Source organism: Phaenicophaeus curvirostris, chromosome 2 (assembly GCF_032191515.1).
Source record: "Phaenicophaeus curvirostris isolate KB17595 chromosome 2, BPBGC_Pcur_1.0, whole genome shotgun sequence".
NCBI lineage: Eukaryota > Metazoa > Chordata > Aves > Cuculiformes > Cuculidae > Phaenicophaeus > Phaenicophaeus curvirostris.
The window spans coordinates 103,895,444-103,914,104 of record NC_091393.1 but is presented as its reverse complement, the minus strand read 5'-3'; the positions used below and the strand labels follow the sequence as shown (position 1 = coordinate 103,914,104).

Sequence of the window (18,661 nt, the reverse complement as noted above, 5' to 3'; positions counted from 1 at the left end):
ACTGTACCCATTAGAGATGCTAATATAGCATAAAAAATACAAATCAAACTTTTTACAAAAACACAGATATAATTTCTCTAGACTATAAACAATTCATGACAAAAATGGTAATTAACTTCTGTTTACCTCTCGTAAAGTGACAAGGGTTTTCTTATCAATGGTAGCCCTTTTCACTAGTTCTTTATTTTCTTTTTCTAGTTCTTTCAGGCGTACACATGACTCCTTATATATCACTATTTCTTTAAATAGAGATTTATTTTCCTTTTCCAGATTACTAATTTTTACATTGTTTTCTTCTAAAGTACTATCTTTAATTTCTGCTTGTTGTCGAAGCCTTTTATTTTCTTTTTCCAGCTGCTTCTTATCTTTTTCCAGTTGAGAAGTCTCTTGTTCTAACAACTTATTCTCTTTTTCCAATTGCTCTAGACGCTTACTAGAGATTTTTAACTCTTCTAAGTTCTTTTGCAAAGTCTGATTTTCAGACTCCAAGTCTTGTAATTCACTTTCTAATTGCTGAATCTTTTTATTGCTGTTTTCAAGGGCTTTCTGTAGCCTTTGGTTTTCTGTGTCTAGGCCTTGGTAGCTGACTTCCAAGCGTTCAGTTTTCTTAAATGAGGCTTTCATGAGTTCAAGGCTTTTTTTAAGTTGCTCCTTTTCACTCTCCAGTTCCTTATTTTCTAACTGTAACTGTGCTACTTTAATGCTTGTACACTTCAAGGATTCAATTGTTCTTCTTAATTCCAAATTTTCTTCATCGAGTTGTGAATTCTCCTTTTCCAAGGATTCTAACTGAAAAGTGAGGTTTTTCAGACCATCCAAAGTTTTCTTGAGTTTTCTGTTTTCCATTTCCAGGTCTGAGTTTTCCTGTTCTAAGGCCTCGATCTTCTCACAAGTGATTTTCAAGTTAGTAATTTTTTTCTGTAACAACTCATTTTCCTTCTCCAGATGATGCAGCTCATTCTCGAGTTCTTCTGCTCTCTCCCCTTTCTCTTTATAATGTTCCAGTTCTTTCCTGACTTGCTTTTTTTCAAATTCAATCTTATTTAGCTTACTGCTGGTCTCTTTAATAGACTCATGAAGGATTTTATTTTCTTTTTCTATTTCTTTCATTCTTGCCTCCGCACTGATTTGTGAGCGTTGTCTCAGAGAAGCTACAGTCTGATTCAAATGTTCATTTTCTTGTTCTAATAGCTTAATCTATTTTGGGGAGAAAAATTGTAAACTCCGGTGAGCAACACATCAACAAGTAATTACTTCCATATATAAACTGAAAGCTCATAAGATAAGTTTACATCAGATTTCCCTTTTATTTGAAGTTTAAAAATAACCCTTCTCTTACTATACTGGTATTTATTTGCAGTGTTACAAACACTGTTTAAGTAACACAGATGGAAGTTTCACAGCAAAACAAGTCAGAGTGGATCTTCAAGTCTTCCTCTTGGGTATCAGTAGATAACAAAAATAAAATACTGAAGTGCAAATCAAACAAAGCTGTATGCATTTCTTAGCTTCACTTCATTTTCATTTGTATTTATCCAGATTTAGATATTTTTTCTTAAACGTTGTCATTTCCAGCGATATGTGTCCACCAAGAACAAAACTGCAGTCAAGTACTAAACCACACCTGAGGTGGAGGGAGGTGTGGAAGCTGCAAAAGTGTCTTTATTTCACTTGGAAAAAAAATAAAATAGAGGTGATCTGTGAGATATGAGGGCATCCTGATCAGAGTCAGTAACATTCTGAGAAGAAATATATCAAAGTTACATTAATTTTTGAGTTAAAAAGAACCCTTGGACATGCTGTTACAAAACAGCTTCCAGAGTAAGTAAATTATATTAGAACGGTATTATTTTCTCAGGTAACACATTATCAGATCTACTTCAAGGATAAAGGCACAATTTACATCTTAATTTTTAGTATTTCTTGACTTCTTCAGTTACTCCAATTAATTTGAAATTATGTGGGTACGTAACACCAGACAGCACAATCCTGAAAACTGTTTAGATCAATATTTAAGAATACATCAGTAATATCACATAACAACAAACTGATTTGGAGAAAAGCAAAAATGCTAGTTGCAATGAAAAACAGACAGAGAAAATTATAGACTGTTCTTTCATATTTAAGTCTGAATGTAACTATCAATTACAGGATCTACGGCGCTGTTCCCAGCAAAGACAAACTGTTTGGAAAAAATTAATGAGAAGCTAATTAACAGGCATCTAAAAACACAACTTTGTAACATTCTTTACATAACCTGGTATGTTACTAAGCTTGCATAAGTACTCCATGAATTCTATTTTTATAATCCAAACTTAACAGAAACCCACGATCAATGCCTCCGTAATTCTTGACAAAATCAAATGAAGCTTTTCTAGCCAACTCCAGTTAAGTTTCATCATACGATTTGTAAAAGACATGAAAGATGCTGCTAACCATCACAATTCCCAAATGTATTACTTTTAAGCAGAAATACTCTCACTGAAATGTCAGTCCTACTCCAACACGTTTAAAACAATACATGTATCCCTGATGGTTGAATTGAGACTTATGACTTATTCCAGAAAGTTTTAGTCCTTTTTTCCCTAGAATACACTTCTAATACAGTGTATAAATCAATTATGGTAACAATGAATACTTCTAAACAAGGAAAGCTGGCGTATTTTCTTTAAAATTATCCTCACTGTTCTCTTTAAATCAAAGTAAAGCTTCAAAGCTTCAATGCCAAGCTTTTCTTTTTTTGGCTTTCTTTTCTAAGTCTGGAATTTCATTTACTGAATAAAAATTAGCCTTCAAAAATTTTCCATATTTTTAAAACACAATACCCTTTATTCTGAAATACCGTACTTATAAATCAAACTAAAAAATGTCAATCTCATCAAGAAGCATAAGTGGAATTTATAAAAGATAACTACAGCTCCAACTCTGAAAGAACTGAATACTAAATATGGGATTTCCAGAAGTTTCCATAGCTCTTATTCCCCAGTGGCCCTCTGAACTGCTCTGCAAAGACCTTTAGAAGGCATCAGCACCCATGAGATACACATATGTCAGTGATATTCTATATCTTCCCAAATACAGCTCAAATCTTTTATAAAACCCCAGATGCCAGTTTCTGCCAAACGAAAATAAATTCTGCTATCCACCTGCAAGTCACAGCTGGAAAACATTCCAACAGGGGAATATTACGAAGCTGGATGTGATGATTCCTGCTCCAGATAAACTAGATTGTGAGCGACACAGGAGGAACAAAGCCGGCAGCAGAGCAGCAGGCCAGCTCTGCTACACTGGGCTCTTTTGGGTCCCTCAGAGGGACAGGCTGCTGTAATTCTCATTAGTACTCCGACATTACTTCAAACACTGACCAGCTGTCTGGAACCTGTTTTCCTCCGTTGAGAGGTGTCTGGCTTACCTCCAAAGTTCCCAGTTTTCTGTTTTGGCTGAGCTACACCCTCTAAGCAACTACTGCAAATGCATGGCCCACAAAAGCCACAGAAGCATTACAAAACACAAAAAAGTTCTAAAACCAACAGTAAAACCTCAGCTAAAAATGAGTCACAACTCTCATTAGATGCAGGTCTCGGACAAGCTATTTTTCTGCAGATATGTCCTTTTGGCAAATCTACTACATTTAAAATCCCTTTATGCTTGTAAAAAAAGTACAAAAGGATAACAGAACAATACAATGCAGCATTAAGACTTCTGATTCTGCTACTCACTTGTCGCTCCGAGTTTTCTCGAAGTGCTTCAAGTCTCTTTTCAAGTTGTGCTTTTTCTTTCAGCAAATCTTTACTCAAATTTTGACTATTCTGAAGACTTTGTTTCTCTTGGCTAATTTCATTCTCTAGCTCTTCGAGCTAGGGAAAAAGAAACAAATCTTTTAAAATGTACTTAAAAACGACAATATTATTACCCTTAAATGGGTTGAAGGTACCCTTATAGAAATGAATAAAGAAGGTTAAAGGAAAGAAAGTATGGTAAATTCTATTTTATTATCTGAAACAATTAATCTCTTCTAGGAATAAATTTACTTCTGCCAGAATTTTCTCCCTGGCTCAGAAGATTGTTTCTATAGAGTACTTCTGCATAAAAAAGATCAGATTTTATTAGTCTCTGGATATTTCCTCAAGCATCTTTTTTTACTCTTAAAATTCCACTTTAGTGAGATTTACACTGCTCCTCCAAGTCCCTTTTAACTTACAAGGGTTCCATGTTGCTTGATCCTACTTAACTATGTCAAGAGATACTTATGATGATTCCTTGGGAATTAAATATTCAGTTTGGTCAAATGGTTCCAACTCACAATGCTGCCAGACAGCAAAACTGTTAACAAGTGGAAATAAGCAAGCGTGATTTTTCTGTCACATGTAAGTTATAATTAGTTACTTAGAAGCAACATACGCATCATATTTTTAAACAACCATCTGCTGGAAGTTTTATATTCTATGTCAAGTCCTTTTTCCACATTTACTCAGTCTCATAGCAGTCCAGACATCACTTGGACTCCAGGCAGTCCAAGTTATCTGAATTATTATACATTAAATTGCAGCTAGATAACACTGAGAAATAAACCCCCAAAAAAGTAGCAGAATGGAATTTGTTCCTCCATGAAGCAACTTGCTGATACGCAAAAAAACCTGGCATCAATTAGGTCAGAACCTGAATAAAATCTTTCTCTTAGGATGAGAACACTGATACTCCACCAGTATTTTTCTTCCCTATCCCTCTTCCTCTTAAATTCAGATTTTCCTGGTCCCTTGTTTAGCTGACTGCATATTTTACAGGGATATTGGCACTTCCATTGTTTTTTGCAAAGGAGAAGTAACTGGCTTAATCACCCTGGCAGGGATGCAGTCAGCCTCCATCTGAGAACATAATTTATCCATTGCCTGCCCAACTGCCAGCTGGGCACTGGGAGTGGAGTTCCTGTGGTCACTGTTTCTTGTATTTATAAGGCTCTGGATTAGCCGTTTGTTTTAAGGGAAAATGTGTCCAGATAGAAGACAACCACGCATCCAGGATTCACTACAGATGATTTGTTCAACCTCATGCGTTTTTCTGAAGTGATCACTGTTCACAGAATCACAGAATAACCAGGTTGGAAGAGACCCACCGGATCATCGAGTCCAACCGTTCCTATCAAACACTAAACCATATCCCTCAGCACCTCATCCACCCGTGCCTTAAACACCTCCAGGGAAGGTGAATCAACCACCTCCCTGGGCAGCCTGTTCCAGTGCCCAATGACCCTTTCTGTAAAGAATTTTTTCCTAATGTCCAGCCTAAACCTCCCCTGGCGGAACTTGAGGCCATCCCCTCTTGTCCTGTCCCCTGTCACTTGGAAGAAGAGGCCAGCACCCTCCTCTCTACAACCTCCTTTCAGGTAGTTGTAGAGAGCAATGAGGTCTCCCCTCAGCCTCCTCTTCTCCAGGCTAAACAACCCCAGCTTTCTCAGCCGCTCCTCATAAGGCCTGTTCTCCAGCCCCTTCACCAGCTTTGTTGCTCTTCTCTGGACTCGCTCCAGAGCCTCAACATCCTCTTGTGGTGAGGGGCCCAGAACTGAACACAGGATTCGAGGAGCGGTCTCACCAGTGCTGAGTACAGAGGGAGGATAACCTCCCTGGACCTGCTGGTCACACCGTTTCTGATACAAGCCAAGATGCCATTGGCCTTCTTGGCCACCTGCGCACACTGCTGGCTCATATTCAGTCGGTTGTCAACCAACACCCCCAGGTCCCTCTCCTCCAGGCAGCTTTCTAGACAGACTTCTCCCAGTCTGTAGCACTGCATAGGGTTGTTGTGCCCCAAGTGCAGGACCCGGCATTTGGCCTTGTTAAACCTCATGCCGTTGGACTCAGCCCAGCGGTCCAGCCTGTCCAGATCCCTTTGCAGAGCTTCTCTATCCTCCAGCAGATCAACACTTCCACCCGGCTTAGTGTCATCTGCAAACTTGCTAAGGGTGCACTCGATGCCCTCATCCAGGTCATTGATGAAGACATTGAACAGGGCTGGACCCAGCACTGAGCCCTGGGGAACCCCACTTGTCACTGGCCTCCAACTGGATTTCGCACCATTTACCACCACTCTCTGGGCCCGGCCAGCCAACCAGTTTTCAACCCAGGAGAGTGTGCGCCTGTCCAGGCCAGAGGCTGACAGTTTCTCAAGCAGAATGCTGTGAGAAACTGTGTCAAAGGCTTTACTGAAGTCCAGGAAGACCACATCCACAGCCTTTCCCTCATCCAGCAGCCGAGTCACTTTGTCATAGAAGGCGATCAGGTTAGTTTGGCAAGACCTGCCTTTTGTGAACCCGTGTTGACCGGGCCTGATCACCCGGTTCTCTTGCATGTGCTTCATGACAGCACTCAAGATCACCTGTTCCATGACTTTCCCTGGCACTGAGGTCAGACTGACAGGCCTGTAGTTCCCTGGGTCCTCCCTGCGACCCTTCTTGTAGATGGGCACAACATCAGCCAGCCTCCAGTCCAGTGGGACTTCCCCAGTCTTCCAGGACTGTTGGAAGGTGATGGAAAGGGGTTCGGCCAGCACATCCGCCAGCTCCTTCAGTACCCTTGGGTGAATTCCATCCGGCCCCATAGACTTGTGAGTGTCTAGTCGGGCTAGCAAAGCTCTGACCATCTCCTCTTGGATCACGGGAGCCTCATTATGCTCCTCTAGCTCCTGGGTTTGTACACAGACGGAACGACCCTCCTTACAACTAAAGACTGAGGCAAAGAAGGCATTAAGTACCTCAGCTTTTTCCTCATCCCCTGTCACTGTTGTTCCTTCTGTGTCCAATAGGGACTGTATGGTCTCCCTAGTCCGCCTTTTATTATTTATATATTTGTAGAAAGATTTTTTGTTGTCTTTCACAGACTTGGCCAATCCAATTTCTAGCTGAGCCTTAGCCCTTCTGATTTTTTCCCTACACAATCTCACTTCCCTCCTGTAATCCACCCAAGAGGCCTGTCCCTTCTTCCAGAGCCCATGAACATTTATCTTCCTCTTGATATCCCTCAAGATCTCTCTATTCGACCAAGCTGGCTTTCTCCCCTGCCGGCTTTTTTTCCGGACCACGGGGATGGCTTTCTCCTGAGCTGCTAGGACCACCCTTTTGAAGAGCTCCCAGCCTTCCTGGGCTCCCTTGTCCTTGAGTACTGTCTCCCATGAGACTTCGCCAAGGGGCAAGTGAGAAAAAGGACATGGTGCCATACACCTGCCGTACACATATTATTGGTTGCTTTTTACACCTATTCCTTTCTTTTGTAGCCTCCTAGCTGTCTTTCTGGTACCATACAGAAACTCAAGGCAGCACACAGGCTGCTGCAGAAAGTACCTTATTCTTAAGAAACCAGAAGAAGCAAGGAAATACAGAACACAGTAAGGATTTATTTCTCTTTTTTTAATTATCTCTTGCCTGTTCTAAAAATAGTTTGATATTTGAAGTATCTGCTGAAGTAAGAGCTATTTCAGAAACTTTAGACGTTTCGCTCCACTGTAATTAGTCACTGCTTTTTCCAATTATTATTGTCTATAAATATCTCTTAGTGGAATTACTCTATGTGATACACATATTTTGGAGAGCAAATTATTGCAGATTAGCAGAGATATATCTGACAAACTCCTCTCATTCACCTGCTCATCATTTTTTTGGCCCATCTCCTCTCCTTCTCAGTTACCAATAGAGACATGTGACTAAGTTTTCTACTTAGACCTATCAATCTTCACCTATGTACACATGCTTTGCCCTGCTTAATAATTACAAAAATTAAAATAATGTTTTCAAGTATCATAAAACACTTCCATCATTCATTATGCTCCTAATACGTCAGTATTTTTAAGCTCACGGGTATATGATCTTTCTGAATAATACAGTTATATTCTTACATCATTTAAAAAGTCTAACTAAAAAAGAAAATCCTCTCTGAGGTGGTTTTCTTTTTCACTATAAACTCAAAAACACTGTAACATCATCTAGACTCTAGTAATACTTAACCCAAAGTAACAGCAATTCATAAAATTAGCCAAGCAATGTTAGGCAATATGTACACAATTAAAACATACACCGACAACTACCTTTTTACTAAGTCTTTGGTTTTCTTTTTCCATTTTCAAAATCCTGGAACTACTGCCTTCTACAGAACCCACTGCACTTTGCAGTTCTTCCACTGTCTTCAGCAAACTTTGGTTTTCCATCTCTAACTTCAGTAATCTGCTTGATGTCAGTTCATTTACCTCATGACCAAGTGATTTTTGCGGCACTGTAAGACAGAAACACCATTTAAAAAAGGTTACTTACTACCTGGAGTTCTTGGACTCAGGGGCTTTAGAGGCCTCTGATGCCTTCTGGGTGAATGGAGCTAGTTAGGATTAACGACCCATCCTCTTTATCCAACAGATAAAACTGCAGATGCATAAAAGAAAATGTTCTATTCATCCTACAGCCCCTAATCACAGCACAGATTTGTCATCTGCAGCTGAGGATCTATCTCTAAACTTCCACAAATCCTTTGTATGGGGATACAGTGTATGACTATGCACACTGTATTGGAAGAATCAAAACAGCCACAGCTATCTCTGCAACCAATTACTCTGAGAAGCCTTAACAAATCTAACTTTGTAAAGCAAGAAGACTCACAGTCTATGCTACAGGGTATAAAAGTTTGAATGGCAACACAATGTAAGTGAAAGGTATTTATGAGTTTTACACCTCTGTTTAACTGACCAAGAATCACAAGAACAGAAACTTTTCATGTAGGCTTTATCTCCAAAGATACATGGGAATGAGTAAAAGGAAAAAACAACAAACTAACAAACCCAAACCACAAAAAAGAAACAAACAACAAAACCCAAACATCTCTCCAGAGGACAAAAGACTCTACTTTAGAAATAAGGACTTGCAACTTCCCAATGCTGTCCAGCTTCTGAGCCTTCCATTTTTCTACGTTATCAGTTTGCAGGTATTACTATGTTTACCTTCAGAAATTTCAGTAGTCCTATTTATCTGTTCAAGTTCCCAGCCAAGATGCAATGATTCATCCATACTTTGTTTCTGAGCCATTTCTAGGGTCATATTTTCCTCCATGAGTTCCTCAATCTTCTTTCTATCCATATCACGCTCCTTAAAAATTATTTCATGTTACATTAAAATGTTTCAACACGCACAAAGAATTTTAGTACTTAGTATACCACAGAGATGTGCAAAGTGCATTTTGATTTGCTGATGCAAGGCAGAAGTATGGAAAACTTAGAAGTGTAACAACCAGTAAAGAAAAATAGGCAGAGAAAAACCTCATCATAACCTATGGCAATGTCTACTTGCTCTTTTTCAAAATTCACTTCCCTTCTAATATCAAGGAAGAAACTATGGATGACAAGCACAGCTTGGTAGCATACATAAAAAAACAGATAGAGAAGCAAAGCTTTACTTTCTCGAAACTATGTTAAGACTACCTTGATGCAAAATGCTGTAACAGTTCTGGGTCTATGATGAGTGTCTCACCTGACTCTTTATCCACCCTTCTCCCCCTACATGCAACTTCAACAGGGGTAAGTTGCAGCTGCAACTCTCAATATTTTGTAGAAAATGAAAGTAAACAAAGTAATAATCTGTCACCCCTAATAGAAAACAACACCTCCCCTCCCCCTCACAAATGATTACATTATATTTTAGAGTATTTCGTTTTTGGAGATAAACAAATTATTTTGGGAATAACCTTCTGATACATGTCACTACACTGCCAGAATTTGAAACATTAATAATCCCTTTAAGTATGTAAGTGACAAAAAACTATCTTCACATAAAAAAAGTTCCTATCATTTTTTAGCTAGCCCATTAAACACTGTACTGCCTTGAGGAAGACTACTGCCTTTGCAACGTTTCTTTCTCTAGGCAGAACCAAAGCTATGACAGGAAACCATATCTGAAAAGTGTTAGTAAATCAAGACATACCTTCCTCCTCTCCCCCACTATTTTGACTGGAAGTTCTTTTATTAAAAATGGCAATGAAATTCAATGCACAACAGCGTCTTTGTCATCCTCCACTTACACTTACCATCTCCATATCATGTAATTTGGCTTTTAATTGTAGATTCTCTTTTTCTAACTCATGTAATTTATCAGAACGGGCTCGGGTCCCCTCTAATTGATCTTCCAACATTGTCTTTGTTTCTAGCAGCACTTGATTGTCTTCCTTTAACTCCTGTGAGAATTAAGCACAAAAAAAATCTCACAACAGAAGTACTTCCTTATTCATAAAACTTTAATACACATCATAACTAGTCTTAGAAACATTGCTCTAATAAAACATTCATTCGGAAGCTGTAACAAGTTTTTTACAAAAACAAATTTACAGCAATTTCACAATATAACTTATGAGAAGAAAGTTCTACATAACTTAAGAGAAATTAAATAGTCCCTAATCCATTAAGAATAAATAAGGAATTCATAATTACAATGAAACCATAAATATCTCTGCTCTGGAAAGATGCACTGCATGTATGCGGACTACAGCAAAAGGCTGAGCTCAAATAAAAATTACAGGCAGCAGGCTACAAAACCAAAAAGAAATACTGCACGCCCCATGTAACTGAATTGTAGAGAATATTGCTACATGATTTTGTAGATGAAAAGGCTTACATGTGTTGAGAAGTAAGCTAGTTCATGCAAAGGAAAGGCAAAAAGTCACGTCTGAGCAGGATTTTCAAGGGTAGATGCTGCTGGAGGCTGGGAGAGCACATTAGGAACATATCACCAAGTGCCTGCCCTGCTTTTTCACTCTCCTCTAAGCAACTACTATTGGCCACTGTCAAAGACTGGAGATGGATGTAGACGCTCCTTTCAAGCCATAATTTACCTTATTATCAGACTGAACTCCCTAATCTTTGGGCTGCAGGAAATGAAGAACAAAACTTAAGAGAACTCTTTTTTACAAGCCATTGGACAAACTGACTTTAGCCCAAGCTCAGGACGTGATGCTGAAAATGCAATCACACTCTTAAAATATAACCAGTCACATTCAAAGGTCCTAAACAGCTTTCATTATGTACATAGAGGATTTTTTTAATGGCATCTGCTGAAAATAATAATACGCAAAACCATATAATTGGCAGTTTTACTCATGATATAAAGTCAAAACCTTTCAAACTTCAGCACGCAGTCAGCTGCAAAATCTCAAAAAAGATCAGTGAATGCAGCATATAAACATTTATCCTTCATACTCCTCCCTACGCAAATATTAGGTTAACTTATAATTATTCTTATGAAGGAAAACCAACTAATTAACATTTGTCTCTATTCAAGCATGCTTGAAAAATTAGATAGCTTACAATTTATGACACACGGAAGCAAATTTTAGGTTTTCTACTAATTTCAACATTCTATGAAAATGCAACTCCCACTGTTTTCCAATCCTGTACACTAATCTCTTCTCACCATTTTTTTAACCACATGCTTTCAGTTCCTCTTACAACAGTAGTAGTAGATACAGTTTATAAAGTCATTAATTTTCAAATAGCCCACATGCAAAGTTTTCCACACACACAGGCAATAGATAATAATGTTCACCACTCACGGAACCCAATTTCCCAACAGACCCATGTGTGCTAACCTATTATCTGATATATAGGTAACAGCTAACAACTCTGAGGAAATTTGATGATACAATCACAGCACTGGACCTCTATCACTGAGCTCAAGCTGTGCAGCAATATCTTGTTTACAGTATGTCCAGCACTGAGAAAAGATACAGTGTTGGAAAGCAGTTACCAGCCTTTGTTTTTAAGCTGCACATGAAGGCAACTCTGGAGCATCCTCAAGAATGGGTGTTTCAGTGACAGCTGTTAAGGTATTTATTCAGTGTATCTTGAGGAAGTTCCTTCAAATTTCATCAGCTAATTCCACATTACACAGTAAGATGACAAAATTAATCCCCACAAACAAGGCTAAAAAACTAGTCATCTTAAAAAAAAGTGTCTTGGGAACTAGGATTTTTTTTCAGCAATGTCTAAAGCCCTTTTAACAAAGTTTTAATCTGCACCACGCACCTTATCTCTCACTACAACCTTTTGCTAACATTTTTATGCTGTAGTCCTCTTGGAAGAACAACTCATCTCATTTCCAATTAAAAAGCTAATAGCACCCATGTCAGTTCATAGGCTTTATTTCTGACTAAAGCCATTATGAGAAGTTTTGGCTGAAGGATCTACAATGGAACATTAAAAAGACTTGGGTTTTGCCTTGCAGTTTTTTCCCTCTAAGCAATAGTAGCTTTTATTAGCGGTAACTTTTTTATGCTGCAATATATGAAGCACATGTTCATTAAAAGGCTTTAACTTTTAAACATTCAAAGAAAGAAGCCTCTTTCCAGAGGATACTATATCATGGGTCGTTAGTATCACGACACTTTTCACATGCACTAACTAGAACACTGGGGAATTCGCATGATGGCTGGTGTAGCTATTCCATGGGAAGAAAATCTGGAGGTTACCACAGATCACAACGTTGAGTTGTTGCTTAGGAGTTGCTATATTAGAAGGTGTAGAGAAAAGTCATCTTTCCGCTGTTTTCAGAACTGGTAAAACTGTAATTAGTGTGCAAGAACCTGTTTTAAGGACTCAGTTTTAAGAAAACTATGAATTCAGAGAGAATCCAGAAAAACTATCATATGTCCCAGAGCAAGAAGCTGTAACACTGTTTTAACATCCCAATGTTTAAGCCATCAAAACAACTTTGAAAAAGCCACATCAAACAAGAAATGACGGTTATTTAGTATTTTTTTTCCTTACTATACCTCCACTCTAGCTTTGTAGAATTCAATATCATGCAGCCTCTCTTTATACCGGCTGACTTCACTTTCAAGCTTGTCGACTCGAATTGCCTTCTCACGAAGAGCATCTAATTCATCTCTATACACTCTGGCAGAACGGGCATCTGAGAGTAAATTCATGTTCTAGAAAATAAGAAAATACAGGAATTACAGGCAAGAATACTGGACAGTACATGCAAAATGATAACATATCTGCTACATTATTTAAATCAGAAGTAATGTAGAGGGATATCATAAGTTAATTCTGAGAAAGGTAAGGACAAATATATTTTAGAAGCTCACCCCAGATCATGTATTTCCAGAAAAACCATGCTGGCCTTTTTCAAGGAGAGATGTGTACATATTTGCATTTCTTCTACGATAATAATCTCAAATGACCCCTGAGTAATTCTATATACTTGTAACAAGAAATGATTCAGACTCAAAGTATAAAGAAAACCAGGCAAAATTTGACAGCATTGTGTTTGAGAAATATTCAGCACATGCACACTCACAGGGTATATTGGTGGTAAATTTCATGAATGTAGAAACAAAAAAAGTTAAGAGAAGGAATACTAACCTAATTCAGAATATTTTTCACAAACACTAGACCAAATAAAGGAATAAATGACACAAGATCACATTCAAAGCGCAAAATAAAAAAATGCATGAAACATACTTCCTAACACAAAAAAAAAGGGCGGAGGTTTTGTTCTGGTGGTGGCAACCTTTTTAAAATCATAGATTCACAAACCCCATACCTCTTGCTGAAATCTCTTGAGTTCAGCTTCCATCTGTTCGAGTTCCTGTTTACAGTCAAGCAACTGCTCAGTCTTTTCCTCACTTAATACAGAAAACACAAAACAGTTAAATATGACTGCAAAACTTGCTAATTATCATCTCATTTAAGAACAAAATACTAAGATTTGTGAGACTTCCCTTATTTAATCCAGAATTTCATGGACAGAGTGTAAAACTTGGATATGGCTATTAAGCTTTCAATATTCTTTAGGTTTCAGTCTATATATAATCTTGTAAATTCACTCAGATTTTTTGTAGACCTTTAAAATGTTGTTCATTAAGATTTTCTACTTAAACGAAGCAGAAATCCTAAGAGTGTAATAAGGAATTTTTTTACGATAAGTAATTTTTTTTGTAAAAAAAAAACCAAACAGGCAATATACATGAATGTGTATCAGGAGATTCACATCCAAAAGGAAACTGAGAATAATTTTGAAATAAACATTCAAAAGGTCCAAATATTTTTTGAGGAGAACCAGACAACGACCACTGATTCATCTTGTAACAGACCAGGTAAAAGTACTTCTGTAATTTTTCTTTTTCTTAGAGATGAATCAGGGTTTTCAGCTGCCTTTACTCGTGACGAAGAGATACTTCTTAAGAGCCTTAATAATTTTATGAAATGTACAATGAATTTTATGAAAAAATCAGTATCTATTTTAGTCTATTCAGAAATTTGTAATAAAACCAATTTGCCATAGAATACTATAATTCTTACATGACTCATTAACTTCCAGCTAACACTTTAATTTTTTGAGTGCTGAGATTAGTTTGTTAAAAAATGAGTTTGTCAAACAATGACTAAATGCAGAGGAAATGCTTAATGCTTTTAACAACACAGAACATCTAATGTTCAAAATAAAAATGCACTTCAGAACAAATACTACCCACTTTTGAAAAAAACTGCCACATACAAAATTGTATACCCCTAAGAGATATACTGCATATTCAAACACATTACTACATTACTTAGTATTTTGGAATACAAGTATGAAACAAAACAGAAGTTGAAAAGGAAGGAAATGAGAATTTAATGGACTGGATATATAACGCAATCTCAAAGTAATCATACTAACAAAAATATATTTGCTTTAAACAAAACTAGAACAGTGGTCTTTAAAAATGAGCCAATCTCATATCTTTTTGCAACTATACATTGTTTCAAAAAGGTTGCTGACAGCCTACAAGTAAACAAGGGTTCATCCACGAGAACATCACTGTCCACAGCAGATACCTAAGCTTTTCCTCTCCGTAAGTGCTCAGAAACCATACAGAAATACAAATGTATTGTGTTATGTTAGATTACCGTAAGTTTTCTATCGACAGTCATATTCCTATAGTATTATTCTACACAGAAAAACACAGGACCTAATACAGAAAATTAACTGAGCAGTTTCCAAGTCTAGAGTTTCTATATTACAAGCCTCAAATTGCTGTTTTGCACACAACTGAAAAATAATCTTTACTGCCCTTTTGTAAGAAATTACATTAGCTACACTGCATATTAAATGAGATACAAAGGTTCACTGCCAAAACCAAATGATAGATAAATTTTAAGCTGAATATTTTCTACTCTGGAATGAACCTAATTTTAAATTTATCAAATACATGCTGCATTTAGTACCAAATGCTACAGACAGAAATTAATTTATAAAAGCCTAGTATTTTAAATATACTGCTACTCATAAAGGAAATTTATTTACGAATTGAATTCAAATAGAGTGCAAAATGTGAATGTTCTGAGCCATCACTGTTGCCCTAATTGCATGCTTCAGCTACAGACTAGAGAGGATTGTACTAAATTATACAGAACATACCAGTGTTCACTGTTTAGACTATCTATTAACTGTCAATCAAACTAATAACAGCAATTTTTTCACTAATTTTCTTGGTGCAGCTGTTTATAGAATATCCTGGGCGGGCTGATTTCAGTAGACACATAATAATACAGACATCAGAAAAGAAGAGCCATATCTTTTTGTCCTCTATTCTTAGTGAAGACCAAGATGTAGTGGGGGAAGGGGATCCTCTGAGTAAATCAATCAGATCCTTAATCCAGACAGCTAGAGATGATCTGACCAGCAAACTCTGATAAGAGCAGACCAGCAAGCTGATCTTTGTGACTTATGCTACCTTTGACTGCTGATTTCATTTTACCTGTCTCCTCTCTCCACGAAATATGCCAGGTTAAAAATCTTTATTTATGCTGTTTCTAAACTACAGGCAAGTTACTGTACGTATTGTATCTCTTCAGATTTAACATCTGTTTTTCAAGTTCAAAGTGCACACACTTCGCTCTGCTAAAACAATGTCACACACTGCTATAGAGAGAATCAAATTCTCCATTTGCCCATTATTGCTCTTCTCTTTAAATAACTTTGCACTACTGCTCAGATTTGTTTCTAGACTGTGAAGCAAAGTACCCACTGAAAGATAATCACTTTTCTTCATAAAACAGAAAACATATAAAAGGCTCTCCTCAGAATATGAAAAACAAAGAAACAGAGATCTTTGTTATAACGGGACTGCTTTTCCACAGTACTTGGATGAGGTGAAGGAGGGCAATATACCTCTTAGCTAAGAGGTCACCGTCAGGGAGAGAAGAGAGCACTCCCATAACTGGATGAATGTAGCAAGTTTCAAACTGTTAAGAAAACATAACTGACCCAAGCTCTGAAATGTACTCACTTTACAAATTACATTATTCCTTAGTCATAAATAACCACCCTCTGCAAGTAAACTCAAAGTCTGTTTCACTGCATCCAGGTTTGCAGCAAGTCAAGAGACTTAGTGGAGTTAGGTTTACATCACTTTTATTTCTTTTTTTTATTTTTCTGTGTAGAGTGGCATGGCAGAGAGAAGCATAACAGTACCGAAGGGCACAAGCAAAGAGGTGGTGTACAGACAAAGGAACTTCTAACAGAAAGAAGCAAGAGGACACACACAGAGTAGATTATTCTAATGATAATTTTATTCCTATCTGCAACAAATTAAAATGTTTCATACACTGTGAATGAATTTTAGATTACTATTTCTCACTGTATTTCCACCATGAAACGCATAACTTAATCATACTGCCTATAAGGAATCACTACAGCACTACCTCCTTTCAAAAAGGATGGTTTTGCTACTAATCCTTGACTGGTCAGGAGACAGCACTTACTTCTAGTCCCCATCTGCCTGTCCCATACACCTGTTCTTGAGTGTGTCACTCCATAACTGCCTCAACTGCAAAGCTTTACTTTTAGAATCGTATATGAACACAGATACATTAAAACTACAGCCCAACATTCATTAGTGATAATGAACAATAGAGGAAGCAAAAACAACTTGCCTCTGAAACAACAATATGGACACAATATGTAAAAGAAAAAGGCAAGGATGCTTTAGATTAGCTGCGAGTATTTCTAAAAGACAAAACAATTTACATGGAGCAAAGAGCCCATTATTGTATTGTAACATACTTGACAGATTGCTCATAGTTAGCCTTTCAGGAAGTTCTTTGTACAAGAGAGATGAAATTAGACTACACTAGTTCACCTATTTCAGTATGTTTGTGGTTAAAACATCAATAGAATTCATAATACAAATTAAGACAAATGGATGAAGAGTTGTATTTGTTGCACTGGTCTACAAGTATGCTTACATGCTAAAAATACACTCCCTGAGAGCAATAACTAAAAAAAAACAAACCAAAACGAAACACTTCAAGTGTAATTTAAGACTTGAAAGAATGAGGACTTTGTCTACAGAGCACTACTATTGTGCATGATGAACAGGATTTTAATCCCCTACAACTCTCACCACACTTCTGCAACCTAGATATACTCACAGCTCTTGCCTAAGCCGCCTTATCTTTGCTTTGGCATCTGCTAGCTCTACTGACAGGTGCTGTCGGCTTTCAGTGCGCTTCATGCCAGGAGATCCACAAGGTGATTGTGCTGCTGATGCGTGAGGTAGAAAACGGAGACAGTCCCGTTCTTCTGAGAGTTCTATGATAGTCTAAGAGGTTAAAAAAATATATACAGAAAAAAAGTACAGAATTGCATTCATTTATATGTCAAAAATTAATATAATCTACTGCCTTAACAAGTTAAAGACTGAAATGAAGCTAGAATAATGGCAAAGTTTTGCCATATAATAAGTTAGAAGCACTACATGCACTTCATAAAGTCACAGAATTACCTGAGTTGGAAGGGACCCACAGGGATCACTGAGTCCAACTCCTGTCCCTGCACAAATTTAGAATTTTAAGTCCACAAAATTATCAGCCCTTTGAACGGATTGGGTAATGAAAGTTCAGCTGATATAGTTTTGGATTTTCTATTTTCATCTACCAATGAATGCTGTTTAAAGTTGTTTCAGACTCTGCTAACTACATTCGGGCAGTACGGAGTCCTTCTTTAAACAGAACATACACTGAAATACCAATGATAAAATTGGTAAGCTGTATCATTTTCAAAAAATTATTTCTTCTATTTTTCTTAAGTAACAAACCACATCCATACCTCTGAGTGCTCATCTCTTTCATCTATAAGCCTTTTTAAATGCACTGCCATATTTTTCAAGAGAGGTTCAACATATTCTTGTGTCAATACAATGACGTCCACCCATTGCAGATCAAACACGTTTTCCTGATTATGAGTTACCTACATGGAATGAAATGCAAGAGAAAAAACATCCTACTTAAATTGTAAGAGTAAAAAGAAAGCAGTAGAAAATAATGCTGAAACTCTATGGGTTAAATTCTCTACACTAGGTATGAAAAAAGATTTAAAATAAATTAAACTGTATGTTACAGAACAGCTTCTTATCTACCTCACAGTAGCACCTTGCACTTCTGGCAAAATAAAGAGCAAAAGGTGACTACAGTACAATAACCATTATGTATCACATACATGGGATTTGAATTATATTTTGTGAATAAATTTGCATAAGAAAATTTCACTCAAGTAAATTCACTGTAGTTCTACAAAATTCTTGGAGCAGCATACCTGGTACCGTTTTAACAATGTAATCCAAAAGAGCTTGATCATGAAATCTTTTTGTAAATCAAT

The 18,661-nt window shown here is 37.3% G+C and overlaps 1 protein-coding gene across 12 annotated transcripts in view; it reads right to left on the bottom strand.

The window, feature by feature from the left end:
- The window catches only part of CCDC88A (coiled-coil domain containing 88A), an 80,615-nt gene that overhangs the window by 30,996 nt on the left and 30,958 nt on the right, over positions 1 to 18,661 (bottom strand). For all 12 annotated transcript variants that reach the window (XM_069850239.1, XM_069850240.1, XM_069850242.1 and 9 more), the window contains exons 7-15: positions 18,113 to 18,253; positions 17,437 to 17,606; positions 13,565 to 13,646; positions 12,789 to 12,947; positions 10,053 to 10,199; positions 8,974 to 9,118; positions 8,074 to 8,258; positions 3,720 to 3,857; positions 127 to 1,197 (exon numbers count right to left, since the gene is read on the bottom strand). In XM_069850239.1, coding sequence (XP_069706340.1) covers positions 127 to 1,197; positions 3,720 to 3,857; positions 8,074 to 8,258; positions 8,974 to 9,118; positions 10,053 to 10,199; positions 12,789 to 12,947; positions 13,565 to 13,646; positions 17,437 to 17,606; positions 18,113 to 18,253 — 2,238 coding nt within the window. The remainder of the gene's footprint in view (positions 1 to 126; positions 1,198 to 3,719; positions 3,858 to 8,073; positions 8,259 to 8,973; positions 9,119 to 10,052; positions 10,200 to 12,788; positions 12,948 to 13,564; positions 13,647 to 17,436; positions 17,607 to 18,112; positions 18,254 to 18,661) is intronic.